The sequence below is a fragment of the Ostrea edulis genome, chromosome 4 (genome assembly GCF_947568905.1).
Source record: "Ostrea edulis chromosome 4, xbOstEdul1.1, whole genome shotgun sequence".
Classification (NCBI taxonomy): Eukaryota; Metazoa; Mollusca; class Bivalvia; order Ostreida; family Ostreidae; genus Ostrea; species Ostrea edulis.
The window spans coordinates 92543970-92570280 of record NC_079167.1 but is presented as its reverse complement, the minus strand read 5'-3'; the positions used below and the strand labels follow the sequence as shown (position 1 = coordinate 92570280).

Below are 26311 nucleotides of genomic sequence, written 5' to 3'. Positions count from 1 at the left end.
ATGTGCTTCGTGATAAGGTGGTGCTTTTTATGCTCTGGTTTTTCCCATAAAAAGTTGGTGGTCTTCTATCATATTTTGTGTTTATAAGTTTGTTTCAAACGCCTTCAGAATGTTTGACTCAAAGAAGCTTCAGAGATCTATCGCAAAACGGGGATAATTAATGTCTTCAAAATGGCAGACAGATGTTTTAGTGTTGTTGTACTTTAGAGAAGCTGCTCCACAGCTCTTGGGCGAACGCTTTCAAAAAAAAAAAAGTTACGGTCTGACCCCAACAAAGAGTTCAATCCACCGCCATAAAATGTACAACAAAGAGTTCGATCCACCGCCATAAAATGTACAACAAAAGATCGGTGACAAGGTTTTGGAAGTAGGTACACGTGCTTTGTCTTAACAACTGTTTTATTTTTAACCCCCCCCCCCCAATGACGCAATGGTGACTTAAATAGGAATAAACACGGACATGGAAGGACTCGAAAATCCCCCATCAGATCCCCCCATTTTTTCTGATATATGATGACGTCAATTAAAGACCGTGTCGTCGTATTATGTAATTTCGTTATACATCCATATGTATGTCTGCTAGACTTTGACGAAATTGAGATAATCAACATGGGTTCCTAATCTCAAGCCAATGAGATGTTACTTTACTAAGTAAATAATGATTACGTAGGATCACATGAAAGAGATTTTTTTTCGATGCTAAAGGTTTCTTGTGATATTCTCTGTCTCACTCTTTAGGGTGAGCAGCCGTTTCCAACGATTGACGAACCATAAATCTTGTAATTCATCTCCAGTTTCATACACAAACATTTCGTATTGAAGTTTGGTCAAACATGTAAATATATAAAATATGATTGGTATATTCAGTCTCTTTTTTGGAAGTAAAATACAGAAAGAACTTAAATCACTTTGTAGAAATATTTCGACCGTGTTACCGGTCTTCTTCAGTCGTGTTTATCTCTCATAGCAACGTAACGCACGACTACATACACGAAAATACTATGACGTCACAGGAAGTATTTTAAACGTCAAAGTTGATATTGCGCGAAAAACATTTGAGAAAGGTAAGAGTCTTATATTAAAATGAACAATACTCACCCGACCTCGTGGACACATCCTAAAATATGACTGCGTACAATTAAATATTTGGTAATAGTAATGAAACAGAATTTTAGAAATGTTTATTCACAAAGCAGTCAACTACTGGCCTAAGTGAATACAAACAAGAAATATTACAGTAAGTAGTTAATCGTAAATACATCAATAATGTTATAATCAGTTATTATTACACGTTCTTTGCATACAAGTCTTACAAGATTTTAATTATTAAAGACAAAAATGTTCCCTTTTGTTTATTCCGTATGGTACATAAGTATTTAATTTTTTCTTCCATAAATTTTCTCTAAAGCAACGATAAATGTCATCTTTGTAAAGTTTTTCAATTCCTATTATAGAATAATCGTCAATCCTATGAGAATCCGTATAGAAATGAATAGCAACAGGGTCATCAGTTTCTCATCTAATAAATGACAAATTCAAAACATGACTTTGGTATAAAGTTACCCCAGTTTCTCCCACATATACAATTTTGTTGCATTTTTTTGCAAAACACTCCATAAACTGCATTACTGGATTTACAATTGATATAATTTTTGATATGATATTTGTTTCCGTTGCAGTCCTCAAATTGATTGGTTTTAATGACATATTGACATAAAGTAGACTTTTTAGCACCACACGGCTCGAATAAATTTTCTTTTCTAAAAAATAGATTATTGTGTTTCTTATGTACCAGAATGTCTTTTAAATTTTTGTCTCTTTTAAAAGCCACTATGGGCATATCTCTAAAAACGTTTTTGAGGCGGTCAGAATTTTCAAGAATTTTTTGACGGTTTTTAAAAATCTTAATATGAATATTGGGAAGCCCTTTAGAATAGTCTACCACAAAGGGAACACGGTTACCCTGCTACGTCTTTTTTCTGTAGTTTATAATACTTACTGTGACGTCATAGTATTTTCGTGTATGTAGTCGTGTGTTACATTGCTATGAGAGATAAACACGACTGAAGAAGACCGGTAACACGGTCGAAATATTTCTACAAAGTGTTTAAAGTTTTATTATAGGATTAAACATTCTTTTTGAAGAATTTATCGATGTGTAAACTCTGGACATTTTGCTCACAAACTGTGAGTAAAATGTCCAAAGTTTACACATCGATAAATTCTTCAAAAAGAATGTTTGATTCTTATAATTCCAATTCGTTCCCTGTTTTATCAATTTCAATAATTTGAATAGTTTCCCCGCACTATGTTATTTGTTTTCAGGCGTGTATGAATACATAGCGTTTATGTAAATTCTCGTTTAGATTTATTTTTGTCCAATCAAAACAATTGTAATAAATAACATTGGAATTATATATATATATATATAATATATATATACATACACACACACACACACACACACACACACACACACACACATATATATATATATATATATATATAAAGCACAAACAAACAATTATAACACCCAACCTTACGTTTACCCCTAGGATCTAAACGATACATGTGAAAATCAATTAATTAATATATAAAGCACTAAATAATCACAACTAGGTACTGAAAATTTTCGCCCCAGCCCGGGATCGAACCAGCGACGTACGGCACCCACCGCCTAGCAAGATTGTCAAACCAGTGCGTAAGTCCACTAGGCCACGAGGAAAGTCGTTGTGGCCGAGTGGACTTACGCACTGGTTTGACAATCTTGCTAGGCGGTGGGTGCCGTACGTCGCTGGTTCGACCCCGGGCTGGGGCGAAAATTTTCAGTACCTAGTTGTGATTATTTAGTGCTTTATATATATATATATATATATATATAAAGCACAAAAATACAATGAACTCGTAAATGAACATAACTGCCCTAAGGGAAGAAATATTTAATATAAAGCACAGAAAATTTCACTTTATTTGGATACCCACTTCCGCCTCTACCCGGTGTCATAAAACTTGCCTAGATGGTCGAGCGGTCAAGCGTGCTGGTTACATGCTGCTAGGAAATTTGGTTCCGCAGGTCGTGAGTTCAATCCCGGGTAGGGGCGGAAGTGGGTATCCAAATAAAGTGAAATTTTCTGTGCTTAATATATATATATATATTCAATAAATTATTTTTTCTTGGTATCGGGGTAGAATAAAGTAAAAAAAAAAATATGACGTCACGTCATGATTGTGACGTCAGAACATTATACAATGTTAATGTTAGGCACTTTTAAAAAATACAGACATATTTTAAACAGTTCCGTCTATAAGTTTTAAGCGCCTCTAAATTCCTGTACATTAAAGGAGACATTCAATGTAAAATATACATGTTAAATAACATGAAGTAAAAATATTAACAGTTTAGTTTCGGCTTAAACAGTTTTATGAAATAGTTTTCCTTGGCTTTGCGTAATTGTTCATTTTCCTCTTTTACTTTGTAAAATGGGAAAATATAAAAACTGCCTTCCCCGCACGAATCAAAGTGGCCGCTACACGGTGTGTTTCTTATTGTAGGATCTCTGATCTGTTGTTTATGTACACGAACACGGTCAGCCAATTTGGTTCCTGTTTGTCCTATATAGTTTTCTCCACATGTAGGGCACGTCATACAATAAAGTAGATTTTTAGATTTACACGTCATAGTTGAATTTACTTTGAAGTTCATTCCGTTTTTGAAAGTTATAGAGTGGCCGGTTTGTATAAATTGGCAAGTACCGCATCGTGGATCCTCGCATTTGAAGACTGCTGGTTTTTCGGGGTTTGATGTAAATCTGGCTTTAGTGAGAATGTTTTTCAAATTTGGTGGTTGACGTCTGCTATGGAGTATATCCGTGGGTTGAATGAGGTCATTTAATGTTTCTGATTGTTGAAGAATAGGGAATAACTGCTTTGCTGTTTTGAATATGTTGTGATTTCTCGGGTTGTGTGTAAGAACGAAAGGAATTTTGTTGTTGGTTTCTTCATGTTGTTTAGTAGTTCGCAATTCTGTGATGGGAGTTTCTTTAGCCTTTTGTATAGCTGTTTCAATTAATTTTGGTGGGTATTTCTGTCTGCATCAAAATGTCTTAAGTTCAGATAATCTTGTATTTCTGTGATCCTCATCTATTACTATTGTGCAAATTCTCCGGGCCATGTTAAAAGGGATGTTTCGTTTGGTGTGAGATGGATGACATGAGTTAAACATCAAATATTGATGGGAATCTGTATTCTTGTAGTAGAGATCTGTTATGATTTTCATCCCCTCCTTTACAATCAGGATGTCTAAAAATGGTAATTCATTTTCGTTAATTTCCATTGTAAATTGTATGTTATTGTGTAGGTGATTTAGCATGTTGTAGAAGTGTTGTAGATGTTGTAAAGATTTGGTCCAAAAAATAAAGCAATCATCCAAATAGCGTTTCCAGTTATTCTCAATATACAGGCCAAATTCTTCTCCAAAAACTGATTTGCATTCTGTAAATAGTTTCTCCTCAAGAAAGCCCAAAACTAAAGTTGCGTAAGTGGGGGCTACTTTTGTTCCCATGGCTGTTCCTTTTGTTTGAAGAAAGTATTTGTTATCAAAAAAGAAATGATTATTTTCCAAAACTATTTTGATTCCTTCCAGGATAAATTCCTTTGAAAATCTTGATTGCAATACACCTTGATGTTTATCAATCCATATCAGTAGATTTTAAGGTAGCTCATTACACTCTTTATTCAATGGCTTGTTAAAACACCTCTTATGAAGTATGATTTCACCATCGAAAAAGTGATACAAGCTCTCAAGTATTTTATATGAATTTTTTTTTTATTTATTGGGCCTCGTGATATTGAATTCATCCAATCACAATTTCATTTGAATGGCACAATTCCGTATTTATTACCTTTTTGTTTTTGTTTTTTGTTTTACACCTATATGCTGAATTTATTCATGACACGATGTGATATTTCAATAAACGAACGTTAGTTTCCATCTTCGTATGATCTTGGTCTCAGCAAATCGACTTTGTTCGGTAATCATCGTTCCCGTGTCCCTGAATACGGCGATGGTGTCCGCAGCTATGGCTGTTTATCCAAAACACTATGTTAGTTATACCGATAAGTGCATAAGGTGGATAATTGAACAATGCCGTCCGTTACCGCTTGTACTGCTTTAAGCACACCGTAAAGGCATGTTGGTTTTAAATGGTAAATCACACTGCAATTATGTACATCAAAACAATAGCCTATGGTGGTTGTTTTTTTTCTGAGATCATATATACCGGTCACTATTTCATCCCTAGAATTCACATACCCAATATATCAGTGTTATACATGTACAATCACAATTCCAATGTTCTTTATTACAATTGTTTTGATTGGACAAATATAAAGCTAATCGAGAATTTACACATCAATAAATCCAAAAACGCTATGTATACATACGTGCATGTAAACAAATAAAACAGTACATGGAAACTATTCAAATGTTTGAAATCGGTAATAAAGGGAACGAACTGGAATTATAAGAATCAAACATTCTTTTCAAAGAACTTATCGATGTGTGAATTCCGGATATTTTACTCACAAACATTACATAAAAGTGCCTCGCACTTTATTTAGTTTGTGAGTAAAATGTCGAATTTACACATCAATAAATTCTTCGAAAACAGTGTTCAATCCTATAATAATCCTAATACCAGTCGCGGTAGCTCATGAATTACAGTGTTCGCTTCGTGACCGCGAGGTCGCGTGTTGAAGTCCTGCTCGTCCCATGGACGCATTAAACTTAATTAAATGACGCAATAACGGCGACCATAGTGATTGTTCCTTCGCAAAACGTTCGACATTTGAAATTGAGAGTCGCGGGTCTTTAAGATATGACCTCAAACACAAAGGTTCCGTGTCGCGGCAGGCGTTGGTACGTTAAAGAACCCCCAGTCCCACGGTCCCGAGCGCTAAACATGAGGTCTAAATATGTGGTACTTCACCTACATTGTATAACTGGTACATGTCTCAATGGGAGTGAACAACTCTCGAAGGGACGTAAACCAAACCAATTCGCTATGATACAATCGTGTGACAAAATTCAGTTCCAGAAGAATATATTCCCTGTATATTTCATGTACATGTAAAACCATCTGTTTTCTAATGATTTTCAAGAGGGGGAGGGGGATAATTTCTCCTATTAAAATAAAACCATGGAGTTGAGAATTATCAGGGGTTTAAGAAAATAATTCTCACGATGAAATATTGCAGCCAGATAACAATTATTCACAGTGTTTGATCGGTCCTGATCCCACCTCTGGTATATCCAGTGCTCAGTGTTTGCCCTGCTCTTAATTTTGTATTCCTTATAGGAGTTATGAGATTGATCACTGTTCCTTAACCTCATTATTTTCTCTTAAAGTAATTCCACACTCCTGTGATGTCATCAGATTTTGCAAAATCAATGATTTATTTAGATTCATGCATGATAGGAACATGAATTTTGTTGGACTCTTTTCCGATAGTTATTGTAAAAAAATCTTGTTAAAAATAAACTATTTCAAAAGTCAAAGTTATAAATGTATAATATAAATGAATAATGAATGATATGTTTTAAAATATAGAATCCAAGGGCAATAACTGTCTTTATTGATTTCTTTATCAAGTCTCTGATGCAATAGATTTCCTTCATTTTTCACGAACATTTTGTATATTTTTGTAAAGAAACAGTTTCATGAAATTGTTATGAATGCTATTATATCGTCATAACCAGTTTTAATGAAATTTTGATAACGCTGTTAAGGAAAATTGCAATTTTCTGACGGTGATTTATGATTCTGTTTATATATGTCTCGCATCTTAAAAAGTGTGATGACCTATGTATTTCATTTGATAATTTATTAGTTTGAACTCTAATAAATGGCAATAAATACACTTTTTACACTTTTTACAGTTGTATCAGAGAAAACTGTAAGTATGGAGTTACCTTAATGCAAAAATTTTAATTCGAAAATTACATATACAGTACTTATAAAAAAAATATTAAGTACTCCTTGTTGAAATTGCAATATCTCTACAATAGATAACGAAAGAATTATTTCAAAATCATTAGATTGATTGTATATTGTTTAATGTCCCACTCGAGAATGTTTCACTCATATGGAGACGTCACCATTGCCATTGGAGAGCTGAAAACTTAGACCTACGGTCGGCGCTTACAGTCTTTGATCAGGGAAGGATCTTTATCGTGCCACACCTGCTGTGGCACGGGGTCGCGGTTTTTGCAGTCTCATCCGAAGGAACGCCCAATTTAGTCGCCTCTTTCGACAAGCAAGGGGTACAGAGGATCTATTCTAATCCAGATCCCCATGGAATAAAATGATACCGTGGATATTTCTAAGATCAGTGCCCTTTTTATTTCTTCAAAATTGGACTGGAAATGAGTTCAGGAGAGGTTTTGAAAAAAGTGGTTTTGCATGAAACATAGTCTGAGGAAGAATTTTCTCTGGGTACTAAATTTTGGCCCAGGAGTGTATGTTTTGGTATTCTAAACTGATGTGCCACCATTGAACAGAATTGTGATTAAATCACAGGGTGATCCGAGGACACAGGTTAAAATCAAACGACAGAGGAGACAAATTGTAGTTACCCTTTTTTTAAGTGAGGCGAATCTCTTCTTGGTGGCTTCCTGTTCTTCTTTCGGTACTCTGAAGAAAGTCAGCAGTTCAGTTTTCCCTTCATTTGCTGTAATTGATTATGGATGTGGATGATGTGATTTATTACAGACTTAAGAATGAATACGGTGTTTTTGCAATTATGTGCGATACGACACGACGGTAATTACTAATCCTTACGCCAAAAGTGTAATAACTCAAAACAAAGGTGTAATAACGCGAAACAAATGTTATGATAAAGCAAAACAAAAGCGCGATAACACGAATCAGAGGCGTGATAAGATAAATTTAAAGGCATAGCGCTAAGGAAAGGCGGATAAGATCATGAGACGTAATGGGAATATTTGTTACAAGCACCTGTTTGTTGCTCTCAGTTTATTCAATGTGTACACTTAATACAGTCTCAGATAGGATGCCCTGGATTCATACGAATTTCCCCTTTTTGTGTGCTTTTCAGTGAAAATATATACATTTCTTTTTTCTTTCATGTTACCGAAATTTCATTTGTAAAACATTTTTATTCAACCTTTATATTGTACAAAGATTTACCACATTTCCATGGGCGATCCATTCAGATGAGTATACTACATGTACTTTGTCCGTCGCTTGATAACACTTTTGAAAAATGACGAGGATTTCCGAGTCCATCATTAAGAAAGGGATTGGGGGCAATCGGAACCCCTTGCCCTTTACTTCATAAAGTCTTTTTACGAAGGAACGGAGGAAAGGGCGAGGTGTTCCAATTGAGATTTGTTAGGAAAGGTTAGAATAGTTCACTTTATTTTACGTTATTACGCATTTCTTTCGCGTTATTACGCCTTCAGTCGAGTGTCTTTTGTTAGAAATGATTCTGTTGTGCTTTCCCAGAGTCATACAGTACAGATCCGTAATAAACCATCGCAGAATTTCCGCTTTAACCCCTCTACTTACATATATCTATTGAAATATAATCATATATTTAAACTTTCGAAGTCTCTTATTGTCAGTGAAGCTGTAATTTTAATTTTTTAAAGCTGTATGACCCGATGTTCATGTATTATTTTTGTACATAATTACTTTAAAGCAGATTAATTACTTTATAAAGTTATTAACTTTCCCTTAATTACATGCTTGAAAACATCTGCATGTAAAAGAAAACAGTGCGAATATTATTTAGAAAGTAAATACAGTGGGTACATATATAAATCCTCCCATAATAGACGTCTATAAATAGACCCACGCGCGTCAGGGGAATCCCAACATGATGTATTAACTCATACGCAACTGTCTAGTTTTAAGGCTGAAAGTGCGTAAAACAACGAATTACTAAGAGGCATTTGATATTTTTATTTCTATTAAACTTATGGTACGGTACTGTTATAACAAAATACACAGCTTTACACAGATAAGACCACCGATGATCTGAAAGTTTGAACTGGTCACGTGACTGTCACTAGAAATGGCAGAGTGAAGCGGTTATTTGTAAACATCGATTTAAAATCAAATTATTTGGTTTAAAACAGGTGAAATAATTTATGATATGTCGTACAGTCTCATAACTACAGACGTGTGATGATTTAATAGCGTTTTTACGAGATGGAAAAAAATATTGTAATTCGGACCATACAGCTTTAAGGAAAATTAATTTTAGATAGAATATCGTAAGAATCTATTTATGTATATTTTTAGTTGTTGTACATCATTAATAAGTGCAAACACAATAAACACATTACCGCTATCAATATTAAATTCCTGTCTGAGGGATAATATTGGGGTTTCAGGTTGATGCAGTGACAACTAGGGAAAAGGCTATGTATCATTTTGTATGCATTAAATTCTGGTGGGTTTTTTTCCATAATGCGCTTATCTTCCGTGGGAACAAAAAGCAAAAATAAAATCAATCTTACTTTTACTACATTATCATCTCTGTAAAACAATTAATCTCACATGTTTTACAAAAATGTTAAAGGTACGATATCAAAGTTTATAATGATGGTTTCTCTAATTTGATAACAATAAATAAGTATCATGTATGGTAATGGATATCAGAAACACTGGGAGATGGGGGTTATCATCTTCCCAAGTCAAGGGTTTCTGATCCGCTCCTCTCCTCACAAGGAGAGGAGCGGATCAGAAACCTTTGACTTGGGAAGATGGGGGTTCATCAAAGTCTTATTTATATCATCATTCAGTACTTTCAAGCCTGGTAATGCAATATCTATATCTGATGTTTCATTTGATGCCTTTTCAAATAGTAAGTCTAGTAACAAACAACTCTGTGCATATGTTCTTCATGATGCATTAGTATCAAGAAGAAAGATTAAAATGAGAAATATTTTCCTAATTACAAGATGATTAAATCTTTTTATCATGAGAAACAAGATGCTTATATGATGAAATATTTCATATACATGACATAAGCATCTATCTTGCTATAACGATTGTGGGTATCATTGCTCTGATAACATCCGCTTAGGTAGACACAGTATAGATAGGAGTTTAATGTGGTACGTCCGTAGCGATGAAACAATTGTCGTGGACAATCGATTGTCGATCGTTTTTGGCTCATCGATTCCATTTTTCATAATCGCCCGAACACAAATTTACCCACAATAAACGAATCAACTACGTATACATCAAATAATACGTTTGAAAAGGAAGAAGGCTTCCGATATCAACACCATCATGGATATGAAATGATACATGTAACACTACAACACTCAGGAACGAATCTCTTTAACGAATATTTATCTATTTAACAAATTGTAATGATATCTATTTTCTCATGAACGCTCTCCAGTTGTTAACATTGTGCGTATAAATCTTTATAAATATGGAGTGCCTATTTTAATGGCTGGGAATTTCGACAGAAATGAATACTTCATGAAGTACATTTACTGCTAAACAGTACAAGCATGCCTACCTTATAGGATTCTGCCTGATATCTGATGTGTTTTTTGTGATTATCAAATACTTTAAATTTGCTTAAATGGTTGTCTTTCTTACTCTGAAAATGCTTTTCCCGGAATTTCAGCAGTGTGTTCTTTTTCTCCAGATTGACACACTCGTTCTGGAGATGACGTACGTGGGTGTCGTGGTCCTGTTGTAGTCTCGTTCTGAAGAGCTAAAGAAAAGCAAGAGGAATTTGTGAAACATCAATTCCGCCTTCAGGCCAGATTCAAAGGTCATGAGGTCATAATCTTTGGTATATGCAAAAAAAAAAAAAAAGGGGGGGTGTCTTGTTACAGGGAATGCACATGTGAAATGGGAAAAGCACTATGGTCAAGGTTAAAGTTTTTGCAGACAGACAGACCAATTAGGGGGGGGGGGCATAAAATCTTTCCATGTATATGGAGTGTAGAAGTCTTATAACATGAGGCGATGCCGTATTTAATATTCCAAATAAGAGCACCAGAAACCAGTGGCGTAGCTTCCATTGAGGCAACCGAGGCAGCTGCCTCGGTAAAAAAAACCCAAACACCTTTTACGTTGTTAAAATATCGATAGCTTCTGGATTTATCCGCAGCCAAAATCAGTGTGCCAAGAACGGCTTAACAATCGGTATGAAACACGTCAGACAGCATTTGACCCAATGATAGGTTGTATTGGCAAACTAGATTGTTATAACGACCATAGAATTTGCGAAATACTGACTTTAAACGAGACTGTTGGAACCCCTGTACCATCAACTTGTTTGTCAGTAGCCTGCTTCGATTTAAAAACTGACCATAAACAGAACAAGCCCTTGCGTATCGAATCAGTTGAGAGATGTATATACGCAAATGACTTGACAATTAATCGGAAGTTGGAACTTCAGTACATCAAACATGGCGCACATATATAAAACGAGAAATTGGAATATATCCAAATTGTTGAAAACGGTAGGATAGAGCCTCACAAATCGTAAGTTGTAAATTTATGCATTGACTAAGAAACAAAGAATATCATTTTATTTACGTGAAGAAAATTAGCAAATGTTTAGAATGATCGAAAATGTTGCGGGAGTAAATCCCTCCCGCATTTGCACCATTACGAAGATCCTAAGGACTTGTAGCCCTCTCCCTCCAACACAAAAATCGTAGAAGGCTTCATTGTTGCAGCTACCCCACCCCAATCCCCCCCAAACTAAATATGATGAATGTTGAAACTAAAATCGATTAACAAGTAAAAACATTCAAGTATGAATAACACTCTATATACCTTTTCAACTGTTTATTCGCAAATGAAAGTTTACATTAAAATGTGATATTATTATGTGGTATTTAACAGTCACTTGTCTTATATTTTCTTTTTCCACTAATCGATGTTGGATGACAGAAAACTTACGGGAGTTTCTTACCCCCCCCCCCCTCCCACTAACTATTCAAATTCAGATTTATATGATATCCGACATTCATCTTTTAATAGCTCCCCCTGAACGCAAGGCAAAAATGCCACGTACGAGTTGTCGAACTTTACGTAAGGTAGTATCAGACATCTAAGTGTACTGTGTGATAAATAAAAAGTCCTAGCTTAAAAACTGTGTCAAGGGGTTGATGGGCAAAACAAGAGCCCTGCGTGAAAATCATTTCTCCAAAATTAACAAAGTTCAACAACCTGTAATTTTGTTTTTCAAACATCGAAGAAAATTAGAAAATTGTTCGAATCAGAATCTTTACATTTACGCACATCTTGAAGTTGTTTACAATGGTGTTATGCTTAGCTGTGAGACGAGTGAGACGGACAAACTATGTAATCACATTGTAATGATTCCTAAAAACGGACTATTTTCTCAAAATTGTAGAAAATCAATACAAACACTGTAAAATAAGGTCATCACTTGAAAACTGGGGAAAGGATTAGAAGGAGAAATTATGTATCCTCCATAGTCCATATGAAATCAAATTTCAAATGAAGGGGCAAACCTCTAGCAAGAGAAGTCGAAATGGATCAAAATTGTCGCATGGTGTCGAGTGACCCACAGAGAAGCTACATTTCAGATACGTGACAGGGAGCGGGAAATAGAAAACCCTGCAAGAACGGAAGGACATCACTGCACCATAGTACAAAAAACAAATATAGAGCGCTACTTTCTGAATATTCCATCTATAGTAAGACTACCTGTACACTCTCAATCACCACCTCATCTTCTAAATTCCGTTCCGTGTAGTTATGTACAGCCATTTTGGCGGAAGAAAGCCGATGTTCCAGTTCTTCTGCGAAATAAAGATATGCATTATATTCATAACCACGTGTTTATATAAACTCAAGTGAGCATTTCGCTATTAGCACTGATATCTTAGGTATTTAGAAGTAACACTCGATTTCTTAAATATACTGTAAGAGTGTAAATTGACTACACAATTTGAAGAAAAAATGTATAATAAAGAGATTTCAAACGCATTTGAAATTTCAGATCGCCAAATTCGAATGAGGAAGGTGGTGGGGTGGGGGTGGGTGTCTGTTAGAGGATGGGGGGTGGGTAATTGGCTTTTTCCCTGATACAGCAAACATATATACATGTACTCATCAATGTATAGTTTATACAGTCGTAAAATCTTTGGAAGCACCGAGTTCCTGATATGCGTGGAGAACATTGATTTATATATAGATCATATGGATCAATCCCAGAGAGCTATGTATAGTTCAGCAAAGATCTCCAAAATCCTTGCATGTCCATGCGAAATGAATACTGTACGTACCCTGAGGTCATGAACCATGCAGTACATGGTCTACTACAATGAACATGATTAGGAATGTGAAACAGAGGAGATTTTGATGATGAATTTATTATATTGTAACTACATGACCTGCATACCACTGTAGGGGATAAAGCCCTGACCCGGCAGCGAGTTTCTCAGTGTGTTAACTGTAGCTCAATTGGCGTGTTATATCCTCAGGATTAAAAACGTTTTTTTCGTTTTTTAAAGTTTGATTGATTGAATGTTGTTTAACGTCCTTCTCGAGAATATTTCACTCATATGGAGGCGTCACCATTGCCGGTGAAGGGCTGCAAAACTTAGGCCTATGCTCGGCGCTTATGGCCATTGAGCAGGGAGTGATCTTTATCGTGCCACACCTGCTGTGACACGGGGCCTCGGTTTTTGCGGTCTCATCCGAAGGACCGCCCCATTTAGTCGCATTCTACGACAAGCAAGGGGTACTGAGGACCTATTCTAACCCGGATCGCCGCGGGACATTTTAAAGTTTGAAATAAACTTTCACTCGATGAGCTATTCAATCTAACTCTAGTGTCCGTACCACTGACCAAGGGGATGGGATGGTGATTTGACAATTTTGGTTGCCTCATAATACATGTAATTCTACACCCAGTCAGGCTAAGTACTACATGTTCAGGAGTAACGTATTTAGAAAGTACACCTTTTAAAATGCTTTGATCCCACTCCATGGAGCAAACAGGACAAGGACCTTGAAATTCTTTTTATTTTATTTTATTGGTTTTTGTACACATAATAAAGTACATGAATATAACAAGTCATATATAATTATCATTATGTGCATGGAGAAATATAGTGAGAAAGAGAGAAAAAGAGAGAGAGAGGCATGTTTTAAGTAAATAGTAAGTTCCATCTGTTCCATTGAGTATCAATTTTTTTCTTTTCACCATTCTTATATGCTATATATTTGTGTGTTTCATAAAATAATCTCATTTGTGATATTGCAGCCAGCAATTTTAAAGGTTTCTTAGTGCACCTTGCAGTATAGACAAAATACTTCAGAAATATTATTTTCAATACAAGCTAAAATAAAGGATGTCTTTGTAATTGTAATCTGTCGCTCAGTCTTATCCTCTAAAAATTGTTTGAATTCTAGACGAAATAGTTGTAAACAATCACATTCCCATAAAATATGTTCTGTTGTTTACTCCTCAGAGTGACAAAAGTTGCAATATTTAGAATATATTCTTTTTATTTTGAACAATGAATTTGTTGCTAATTTTTTTTTTTTATAATTCTGTACTGAAACCAGTGGAGCTTAAAGTCTTTTGTCACTGAAGGGTATTTTCTGGATTATTTTCCATTCCCTGTCGTCTACATCTAAAAGTTCACTCCATTTCTTTTTGTCAGCTGAGACCCGAGTTATTTTTATTAAGAATTTCATAGAAAAATTTTGATTTGTAACATTTCAAAATTGTGTAAGTATTTGTCATAATTAATGGACTTGTGACACGGGGCCTCGGTTTTTGCGGTCTCATCCGAAGGACCGCCCCATTTAGTCGCCTTCTACGACAAGCAAGGGGTACTGAGGACCTATTCTAACCCGGATCGCCGCGGGACATTTTAAAGTTTGAAATAAACTTTCACTCCATGCGCTATTCAATCTAACTCTAGTGTCCGTACCACTGACCAAGGTGATGGTGATTTGACACATTTTGGTTGCCTCATAATACATGTAATTCTACACCCAGTCAGGCTAAGTACTACATGTTCAGGAGTAACGTAATTAAAAAGTACACCTTTTAAAATGCTTTGATCCCACCGCATGGAGCAAACATGGTAAGGACCTTGAAATTCTTGATTTTTGTTCCTCTACCCATAAACATGCAACACTAAATTCCCTTCTGTAGTTTCTGAGAAGAAATTGTTTTTGTTTGTGTACTGTTTTGATTTATGCACATGACATTTACCGCTGAAGAAGTGAGGACTCTTTATCGTGCCAACGTCTACCGTGACACGGAGTCTCCATTTTCAAGGTCATATATGAATGACTCGTGACCTTTCATCACTTCTGATATAAAGTGTTTGGCGAAGGAACAACCACTACCTATATATGTCTTAGGCGCCGGGACCGAGAATCGAACCCCGAGCCTCTCGGTTGCTAAGCAAGCACCCTACCCACTTGGCTACGTTCAGACGTTACAACGGATGACAGCGAACGGACGTGGGTATTGTCCGTAAGTTAGACCTGATTGAGAGGTACATATACATTCTATAAGTTTTGTACGTACATGTATACTATTTAGTGAAATATATAGCGGTATACATTTATTAGTAAACAGACAAACACAATAATGCTAAACAGAACGAAATGTCATTATTTCTATAAAATCAATTAATTTTGTACCATATCGCTAACAGGTCCATAGAAAAAGAGATATCTAACACCCCCCCCCCCCCCCAACACACACACATGGAGATGAAGGCAATAGGGCGATCTGAGAGGGACTAGTAAACTAATAGAACTTGTCCCCAATCCTTATTCAGTGAAATATGCTCAAAATAATGAAACAATCAGTGTCAAATACCACCCTACCCTTTGATTAAACTTGTATTTTACAGGCTTGAATATTGTGCAACTTCCCGATCACCCACCTCGTTCCTCGCGCACAAAGGACCCTAAGCTCGCAGCACTCCCACTCTCGGTTGACTCCGCGTGCTGTTCCAGTGCAGACCCCCTCAAACAGGACAGGCGGTATTTAGAGTCCTCTGGGGAAAAAGATATTCATAAAACATACCAGAATGTATTTTTATTTTTTTTTTGAAAATGGACGATCTCAACATTATTTCCAGTGACGGATTTAAGGGTGGGGGGGGGGGGGGGGGGCGCAGACATGTGGGTACAGGGTTTGACACTAAGGCACGTCCGACCGACCGAGTCTACTAAATGATAGGCCCGGTCGGGTAAAATGTTGATTTACTAGTCCGACTGGTCGTGTTAAAAAATAAACAAGAAACTTTACTTTAAACGGTAAGATATTTTATTTTTAACTAAAAGAAAATAATTGTAAAGAGTTTGCAAGCAATCTTGAACCGTGTGATGGAATAATCTTTATTTTTAGTTCTAACAAATAAGTCGCGGTCGGAAGTGATGTTTTACGACATCTACTAGATGTTAATTTTAAACGGTTTATTTGAATTTACTATAATAAAGTGTTTATCAAGTCAATAAATTACGTCGTAAACAGCTATTTACCAGTGTTGACATATGTGCGGGAATGTCTCTATATTTAAATACGACTTCTCGTCCACAAGGAAAGACGTCCCAGGAGAAAAAAGAAAAGGTTGGGAAGAAACAAAGCAGGGATTATGAAATGTAAATTAAATAAAAAGCCGGTTAAGGTCATTTTATGCTAAATAGACTAAGGCATATCCGTGTCGGGTAGAATTTAAAGACACAGAAAACGTGTTTGAAAATCAAATGCAATGACGAGAATTAATTAAGATATTTTTGAGACAATTACATACGTTTTGGTTCAAACTTAACGTTTGTCATTTAAATGAAATATTTAAATATGGAGAAACTATCAGGGGGTGGGGGGTTCCTGGAAAGTTGGTCAGGGCTAGTTGATATAAAGTCAGGTCTAGTAAAAATCATTTGAAGTAGCCCGACTGGTCTAGTGCTGAAAAAAGTAAATGTCAAAGCCTGGGGTATTCAAACCAAAGTTTTATCTCAAAATACGAAAACAAAAATTCACACTTCCTAAGAGAAATTTATACAAATGAATTTTTTCTACAAGTTTGTCTAATTTACCCGAGGGTATAGGCCTATATATACATGTCTATACTCTACGGCACTTTAAATTTTCGTGTGGAAAACTGCAATCGTTTTGGGTTGGACAAAATTAGGAGAATGTTTACAATACTCCATGTGCTTCTACGGTTCGCCATTTTCCCCGACGCGAACTGTCAACTTACCGACATCTTCTTTCAGCTTCGCCAGCGTCTCCTGCTTCTGTTGAAACTTTTCCTTCTCCGCGCGAAGAATTTCACAGGCTCTCTCAGCCATTTTTTCCATATCTGTCAAACTTTTTGCCACTTCATTCATCAATTCCTCCGAGTGTTGTAGTTGCTCTCCGATATCCGTAATCATGTCTTCTTGTATCGACTGATACACGCAGTGTATATCATTGTTGTTTTTTCTCATCTCTCGCGCAGAATGTGAAATCTTGTCATAGTCTGACAACACTGCTTCACATTCAACACTATTACGCCTTCTTTTCCCAAAGGTTTTTCGAAAAAATTTCAAAACATTCATATTTATGCCTAGATGATTTTACAACTAACCGCACTGTACAAGATAGCGTCTTGCTTTATGACGTCACAATGACTTTAATGGCGTGTGGTGACAGTGACGTCATAATTGTGTTCGCTGGGTGGTCTGGTCCCCGCCCCCGCCACTCTTTGATCACTCGTTTCGAGTGATCAAAGAGTGGCGGGAGCGGGGACCAGACTATTCGCTGGATTGCGCGAACATTCTTGTGAAAAGATGTATACCGACCACAGAACGACATTAGGCCTAATATTGTATAAGAAATCCCTTGTCCCAAGCGGGAAATTTGGCAGGCCTCGTACACCCCTCTTCTTTTAATGAAAAACTTTTCACCTGCTTTCCTCAAATACAGTGTGACTTAAAACAAATAAGATTCAATTAGATAAATCGAAATATCAAATCCCTTCCCCCATACTTTCTCATAGGTTCACGACAAAATTCAAATTTTACCTACCCGTCTACGTATAAATTGCAGTTTACTAAAATATCATTTATTTTTAAAAACATTGTAGATATAGTCTCTATGCGTATGTGGTAAGATACAAGACACCAAACGCTATCTCTTAGAATGTCCATTGCATGATCAACTGCAAATCGCTAGCCAAGTGTTTCAATCCGCTCCACTTCTCCACCACAGTGGAGCGGATCGTAAACCCTTGGCTAGTGAAGGTGGATCAGCTGAGGGACAAATATCTTTTAAATCTATCAAACAACATTAAGACAAACCTACTGCCTTTTGGAAACCCAAACTTATCAGCATATCCAAAAACATATCTATATATATATATTTCAATCAGTGCATATATGTATATGTTATTCAAAGTAAGAGATGTGATGTATCACAGAAATCCTGAAGCGTTATGTAATATATTATCTGTAATACTTAGGCTTGCATTCTGTCCTTCGTCTTATTGTAATCAGACAGAAGCGCATGATGAGAAGGAACATTTCATACAACCCTGTCACCAGGGGCGGATCCAGGAATTGTGCAGGTTACGGGGGGGGGGGGCACTTTATGAGGCAGGGGGTCTGGGGGCCGCCTTGAGGCCCCCAGTGGGTCCAGGGCAAAGCCCTGGTGGGGGCCCAGAGGGCGAAGCCCCTGGATTAAATACAGATTTTATAGGGCTTAAAATATGTCTCCTATTTAGTCATTCATTCTTGATAAGGTGAAATTAATAAAATGACGCAAATTTGAAGGGTTTTTGGGAAAAAAATTAAGTTCTCCCAATAAAGTAATTCAAGAAATCAAAAGATTTTGTCACTGATTTCTCCGAGAGTGATAGAAAGTATTGCTTCTTTTATTGTTTAGTACATTTTTCTAAGCACGATGCCACAATTTACCTTAAATTTGAAAATTTTAAAGGGGGGGGGGTTGCACCCCGCCCCTTAAATCCGCCACTGCCCACTGGTCACACATTATCACCACCCTTGTATACTTATGTTTTAACACTATTTGTATTTGTTATCAAATGACGAATCGCGTATATGTTTACACATAACTACAGGACGATTCGGTATCATTGTTATATGCTATAGACGGATTTGTATAAGTCTTTATACTTGTTTCCGAATCTTATTGCACTTACAGCTAGTATGTTTGTTTGTTTCATGTGAATTTTTCAATGGATAGATATACCGTAGTTTAAACCAAATAAGATTCAAAGATCCATCCAGTGTGCTACATAATAAGAACCTAAGCTTGATGTTCACAGACATTTTCATTGGCTTTTTTGTTGATTTGTTTGTTGATTTGTTTGTTGAATTGTTTGTTTCTTTTTAAGTTTTTGTTTTGGTTGTAATTTACTTAACGTGAAATTTACTTAAAGCGATATTAATTAGAGGCTCTAAATGAAACAAAATTATTATCTTCCCGTACAAAAATTTATTTCTATATATTCTATGTATTCATTAGAACTGAAATCTTTATTTTGATAAAATCTTAAACTTAGGTTTAATTTTTTCAATCAATATGATTAAAGTTACATACAAAACTATCTTAATAGTTCATTGTTACAACAAAATAAATTTTTAGATTTAGAGCTAATATTGCTTTAATACGTACATGTATATCTAAATATTTAATTTGTCCGCCTTCCAGATCCTGTTTTTAAAACTTGCCTGGGTTTTTGACAGATGTCATCTTTATTACATTAATGTTTAGATCCGGGTCACTTTCTTTGAACAACTGAGATGTGTCAGGGCGCAAATTCGTCATCATTTGCATTAATTGTATATTAATGACCTTGTAAATTATCGTGTTGATAAAACCTAAAGACAAAGGGAAATGGCAAGGATACGGTTTTGCTGCGATGCTACATGAAAATTCTTAATTGAGAATAAAACACAAACTTTTATAGAATCTTCATAGTTTGCCTGCCGGTCTCGTCCTCAATCCATTTGTCATATCGTTTGTCGCTTTTGTTTTCGTGGTTCTAATGATAAAATGAGCTAAATATATGCTTTTAAAAAAAATGGATATTGATTGACATTGATATTGATGGATATTGATTGACAGTATGAAAGATTAATTTTATTTTTATGTAAATATCACCAATCTGGTCTATATTTACACCGAGTTCCGGAATCCGGGACATTCATTTAGTTAAATACATGTATTTAGGCCATTTGTACTATCAGCACCGAAAACATGTTGACAGACTTAATAAACTTGCACATTACAAAGGACAGATGCTTTCATTTGGTCCCTCAAGACAAATCTATAAATACTCTTTTTGAAGAGAGGAAGGGATATTTTTCCCAGTCTGAGCTACACAATAGATTTGCCGCAACACAATAAATAAATTTATTTATGAAATAGCCTTTGCTTGTTACTTGATAAAGACAGTGAAAACAGGACAGTAATGAGAACTGAAAATATGTCATTTATTTTAAAAATGACGAAAGTTATAAAACAGAATAAGCTAGTGGGGGTCAGAATGAATGGAAAACAAAAATACAAGAATATACATGTATGTATCATATAGGTATGATTATGCAATCTGACCCCCTACAACACATAATGAAATATCGAAATAGAGCTGCCTGCAATCAAATAAGGTGGGTTTTACAAATAAAACAGCTCACACATACACGTAGTAGGATCAAACTAAAGTGGCATTACAAAGGAGGATGTGGAGGGTGGATGGTGGGTATCAGTGGCGGATTTAAGGGGGGCGCAGCCGACGCCCCCCCCCCCCATAACCCATAAATTTTCAAATTTAAGGTAAATTGTGGTATCTTGTTTAGAAAAATGTATTAAACGATAGAAGAAGAAATCTAGAGTAAGTACATCCTGCAATATAAACAATTAAAGGGGTGACTAAAAGGTAGTTATCAAACGAAGTAAAATGAATACGATAAATGCCGTCTGTAATTCGTCCTTTAACGTGCGCTACATTGTCATATTCACACGTGCGCCACATTGTCATATTCACACGTGCGCCACATTGTCACACGATTGTCACATTGTCATATTCACATCTTTGGCATTTGAGGAAGATTGCAAAAATAATACTGAGAAAGAGATAGAATATTTTAGATTAAGAAATTGAAAATCTATCATCACCTTGGATCTCTTTCCTATAGCTTTGATCAGCTTCATCACTCTGATAATATTAGTGACTATTTTCCCGCCTATTTTAACTCCCTTATCAACATTTTCGATGAATTTTTAAAGTATTCTCCGAGCCCCACATCCCCCACATTGAACAAATGCAAAAACTCGAAAACCAGAGCGTAATGAAGCTAAGTACACCTCCAAATTACATTGATTATAACCTAAAGCAAGGTAACCAATAAAGAAACCAAGGGAAGCTATTTATTAACACAAAAAGGGAAGCTTTTTACCAACACAAAAAAGGGAAGCTATTTACCAACACAAAAAGGGAAGGTATTTATTAACACAAAAAAGGAAGGTATTTATTAACACAAAAAACGAAGGTATTTATTAACACAAAAAACGAAGCTATTTATTAGCACAAAAAGGGAAGCTATTTACCAACACAAGAAAGAGAAGCTATTTATTAATATAGAAAGGGAAGCTATTTACTAATATAGAAAGAGAAGCTATTTACCAACACAAAAAAGGGAAGCTATTTACTAACACAAAAAAGGGAAGCTATTTATTAATATAGAAAGAGAAGCTATTTACCAACACAAAAAGGGAAGCTATTTATTGATATAGAAAGAGAAGCTATTTACCAACACAAAAAGGGAAGCTATTTATTAATATAGAAAGAGAAGCTATTTACCAACACAAAAAAGGGAAGCTATTTATTAATATAGAAAGGGAAGCTATTTACTAATACAAAAAAGGAAGTTATTTATTAATATAGAAAGAGAAGCTATTTACCAACACAAAAAAGGGAAGCTATTTACTAATATAGAAAGGGAAGCTATTTACCAACACAAAAAGAGAAGCTATTTACTAACACATAAAAGGGAAGCTATTTACTAATATAGAAAGGGAAGCTATTTACTAATATAGAAAGAGAAGCTATTTACCAACACAAAAAGGGAAGCTATTTACTAATATAGAAAGGGAAGCTATTTACTAATATAAAAAAGGGAAGCTATTTACTAATATAGAAAGGGAAGCTATTTACTAATATAAAAAAGGGAAGCTATTTACCAACACAAAAAGGGAAGCTATTTACTAACACATAAAAGGGAAGCTATTTATTAATATAGAAAGGGAAGCTATTTACTAATATAGAAAGAGAAGCTATTTACTAATATAGAAAGGGGAGCTATTTACTAATATAGAAAGAGAAGCTATTTACTAACACATAAAAGGGAAGCTATTTATTAATATAGAAAGGGAAGCTATTTACCAACACAAAAAAGAGAAGCTATTTACTAATATAGAAAGGGGAGCTATTTACTAATATAAAAAAGGAAAGCTATTTACCAACACAAAAAGGGAAGCTATTTACTAACACATAAAAGGGAAGCTATCTATTAACACAAAAAGGGAAGCTATCTATTAACACAAAAAGGGAAGCTAATATAGAAAGGGAAGCTATTTACTAATATAAAAAGGGAAGTTATTCGGTCTTTTAATTGCCGACAGAACTTCATCTCTATTATGAGTTCTGTCGAAGATTATGCCAGACGATGGGCTAAATATGAAAAAGAAGAACTTGATACATTGTCAGAATGGGTTAAAAGCATACGAGGGATATTAAAATCCCGCATTAGACACATGAAAACAAAAGTACGTACCATCTATCCTTCTGTGTTTAGTAAACCAGAAGTGATAAAAGAATTAGATAGGTTACATGAGGAATATGTTTTGGTTCCAGCTGACAAAGCTAGTAACAACATTGTCTTTGTTTGTAAGGCTCGTTATTACAACTGTATTTTAAACGAACTTGGCATTAATTCCACTTTTGGTAATCATACGTATACTCCAACTGCCCTTTCAAAAGACGAAATTCTTCAAAACCATGCTTCAGTTTTAGACACATTTAATATTCCAGTCAATGGGTCGAATGAATATGAGTTACCGTACCTATACTGGATTCCTAAACTACATAAAAACCCTTACAAACAAAGATACATTGCTGGATCCAGTAAGTGCTCTACCAAGCCCCTATCTTTGCTCCTCACGAAAATGTTAACAGCTGTGAAGGAGAAACTTCAAACTTACTGTGCGACTACATATGCCAGAAGTGGTGTTAATCAAATGTGGATTCTAAAACATTCTAAAGAACTTTTAGTAAACTTGAAATCACAGAATTTTTCCCAAATCAATAGCATTAAAACCTATGACTTTTCAACACTATACACGACCATTCCTCACGATAAATTAAAGACTAGACTTTTTGACATCATAGACAGTTGCTTCTTCAACAAAAACGGAAAACGGATATATTCATATCTAGTGATCAGTCATTCAAAAACTTACTTTGTTAAACACCACTCTGATTCCACGCACAAGTACTTTGAAGTTGAAATAAAAAATATGCTACAGTTCCTCATTGACAATATCTTCGTGGTCTTTGGTGATAAGGTCTTCCAACAGTCTGTTGGAATTCCCATGGGCACGAATTGTGCTCCTTTGTTAGTTGACCTGTTTTTATATTCATATGAAGCAGAATTTATTCAAAAACTTCTACGTGAGAAGAAAAAATCTCTCGCTGTGACCTTCAATTCGACTTTTAGATATATCGATGACGTTTTGTCTATTAACAATGATAGCTTTCATTCATATGTGGATTTGATATATCCCTGTGAGCTCGAAATAAAGGACACCACAGAGTCGTCCACTTCTGCTTCATACTTAGATATTTTATTGAAAGTAGACATTAACGGCAAACTGACAACTCAACTGTATGACAAACGGAATGATTTCAGCTTCTTCATCGTCAACTTCCCACATTTATGTAGCAATATTCCATTATCACCTGTATATGGTGTTTATATATCTCAACTGATTCGATATGCAAGAGCTTGTTCTGGGTATAGTCAGTTTTTAAATCGAGGTCAGCTACTGACAAACAAGTTGATGGTACAGGGATTTCAACAGTTTCGATTGAAGTCAGCATTTCGCAAATTCTATGGTCGTTATAACGATCTAGTTCGTCAATACAACCTCGCATTGGGACAAATGCTGTCTGACGTGTTTCATGCCGATTGTTAGGCCGTTCTTGGCGCACTGGTTTTGACTGCGGATAACTCCGTTTACCTGATCAGGATATGGGGCTCACGGCGGGTGTGACCGGTCAACAGGGGATGCTTACTCCTCCTAGGCACCTGATCCCACCTCTGGTGTGTCCAGGGGTCCGTGTTTGCCCAACTATCTATTTTGTATTGCTTGTAGGAGTTATGAGATTGATCACTGTTCGTTATCTTTACCTTACTAACACAAAAAGAGAAGGTATTTACTAATATAGAAAGGGAAGCTATTTACTAATATAGAAAGGGAAGCTATTTACTAACAAAAAAAGGAGCTATTTACCAATATGAAAAAGGAAAGATATTTAATAATATAAAAAGGGGGCTATTTACTAACATAAAAAGGGAAGCTATTTACTAATATAGAAAGGGAAGCTATTTACTAATATAAACAAGAGGCCCATGGGCCTAGAATCGCTCTTCTGATAAATTGTAGAACAGGCAGAGATTCTCACTTTCCAAGATTCAACAATTAACAAGGTTTTAAAGACCTATCACTTGATAGTGTATGAGGGGGATATCATACAGTATACTATCAGATTGGGCAATCCCTAAAATTACAAAATGAAGTTACTTAACCTACATGCATATCTGGATAGCACATATTTCTCTTATAGATGCATTTCCTCAAGGGACGTAGAGACTGTTGGGGTGCTTAATACCGAATTAACTATGCATACAATTAGAACATGGGGATCACATTGTATTTTGTCCGATTTTTTATGCATATACATTTCATGCCATTGTTGGAGTATGGTTCTTGAAACCAATATCAACAAAATTGCTTTTTAACTTTTTCAGCTGTGTTGAAATAAAAAAACAAAGAGTGAGTTAAGTGACAGAACAGCATTTTTAATGAATTTTTCTATATTTTTCAAAGATTTGGCAATATGTTTTATCAATGATTGTCTGAAACACAAATTTACATGACAAGCTGGTTTTAAAAATGTGTACAGATATCAAAAATTTATACAGGAAATTTTCAAAAGTTTTAACAGCTTAAAGTGCAACTTGAAAATAATGTTGCAATGAAGACAAAAATGTCACCTATGAAATCTATACATCTCCTCTACAATGCTATCTAAGAAAAACTTAAATACTATTTGTGACAAGAGTACTGCTTACAGTACAAAAAATGTCCATCATCAAGTCTACATCTTATCTAGAAAAATAATAATCTTGAACACTACTTTTGACTAGAGTATTGCTTATGATATAGGAAATGTTCATCAAGTCCACATCTTTAATTGTATTTCTAACACATAATACATAACAATATATATGCTAAGGTTCTCAGAAATTTGAAGGTATGCAATAACAATTTTAATGTAATGGAGAAGGCAGCAATCAAAATGCATAAAAGAATACCAATAAGGTTATCATAATAGTTTTAACAGTAAATTTAGACATTTTTGTAATCTTTCAAATCTTCAAAAGTTTTTTTTCTTAATGAAAATAACCATTTATAATAAGCATGTAGAAAAGTAGAGATGCACAGATGAACTAAAATTAAGGTATTTATAGACAATGGCTGAAAGTCTACACAATGTTAGCACCATTATCATTTGAAGACTAGGAAACAAAATCTATTTGTTTAACATGCAAAGTAACAGAAATGGACTAGATCTAAACAAAGTGAGACTACAAGTGCTATAAAAACGTCAATAAAACCAACTACATGTGTTACACGTATACACAAACTATATAGAAATACAAAAAACTTTTTGATGTTAAAAAACATCAAAATAAATCCAAAGTACGTCATTGTCTTTCTGATATATGATGTAATAGTTCTTTAAAGAGTTAATACTGCTGATTCACATATTACTTGTTTGATATAATACTTTACATAATAGGACATTGTTAAACATGTTAAAAACCTTCATGGATATAAAATTACCAGAGGCATTTAAACTGTTCATTATAAGAAACAGTTACACAGAATGGGAAAAAAATCACACAAAAAACCCCCAAATAACTGTGAATCTGAAATCAAATATGTGGGT

General features: G+C 35.2%; 1 protein-coding gene across 7 annotated transcripts in view; it reads right to left on the bottom strand.

Annotated features, from left to right (window-relative positions):
- The window catches only part of LOC125669242 (uncharacterized), a 64397-nt gene that overhangs the window by 746 nt on the left and 37340 nt on the right, over positions 1 to 26311 (bottom strand). For 3 of the 7 annotated variants that reach the window (XM_056164347.1, XM_056164349.1, XM_056164352.1), the window contains one exon: positions 7634 to 7728. In XM_056164347.1, the coding sequence (XP_056020322.1) occupies positions 7634 to 7728 (95 nt within the window). Of the gene's footprint in view, positions 1 to 1042; positions 1118 to 7633; positions 7729 to 10643; positions 10762 to 12737; positions 12833 to 15949; positions 16064 to 17272; positions 17676 to 26311 lie in introns of those variants that run through there. The other 4 variants (XM_056164351.1, XM_056164348.1, XM_056164353.1 and 1 more) reach the window with 4 other exon arrangements.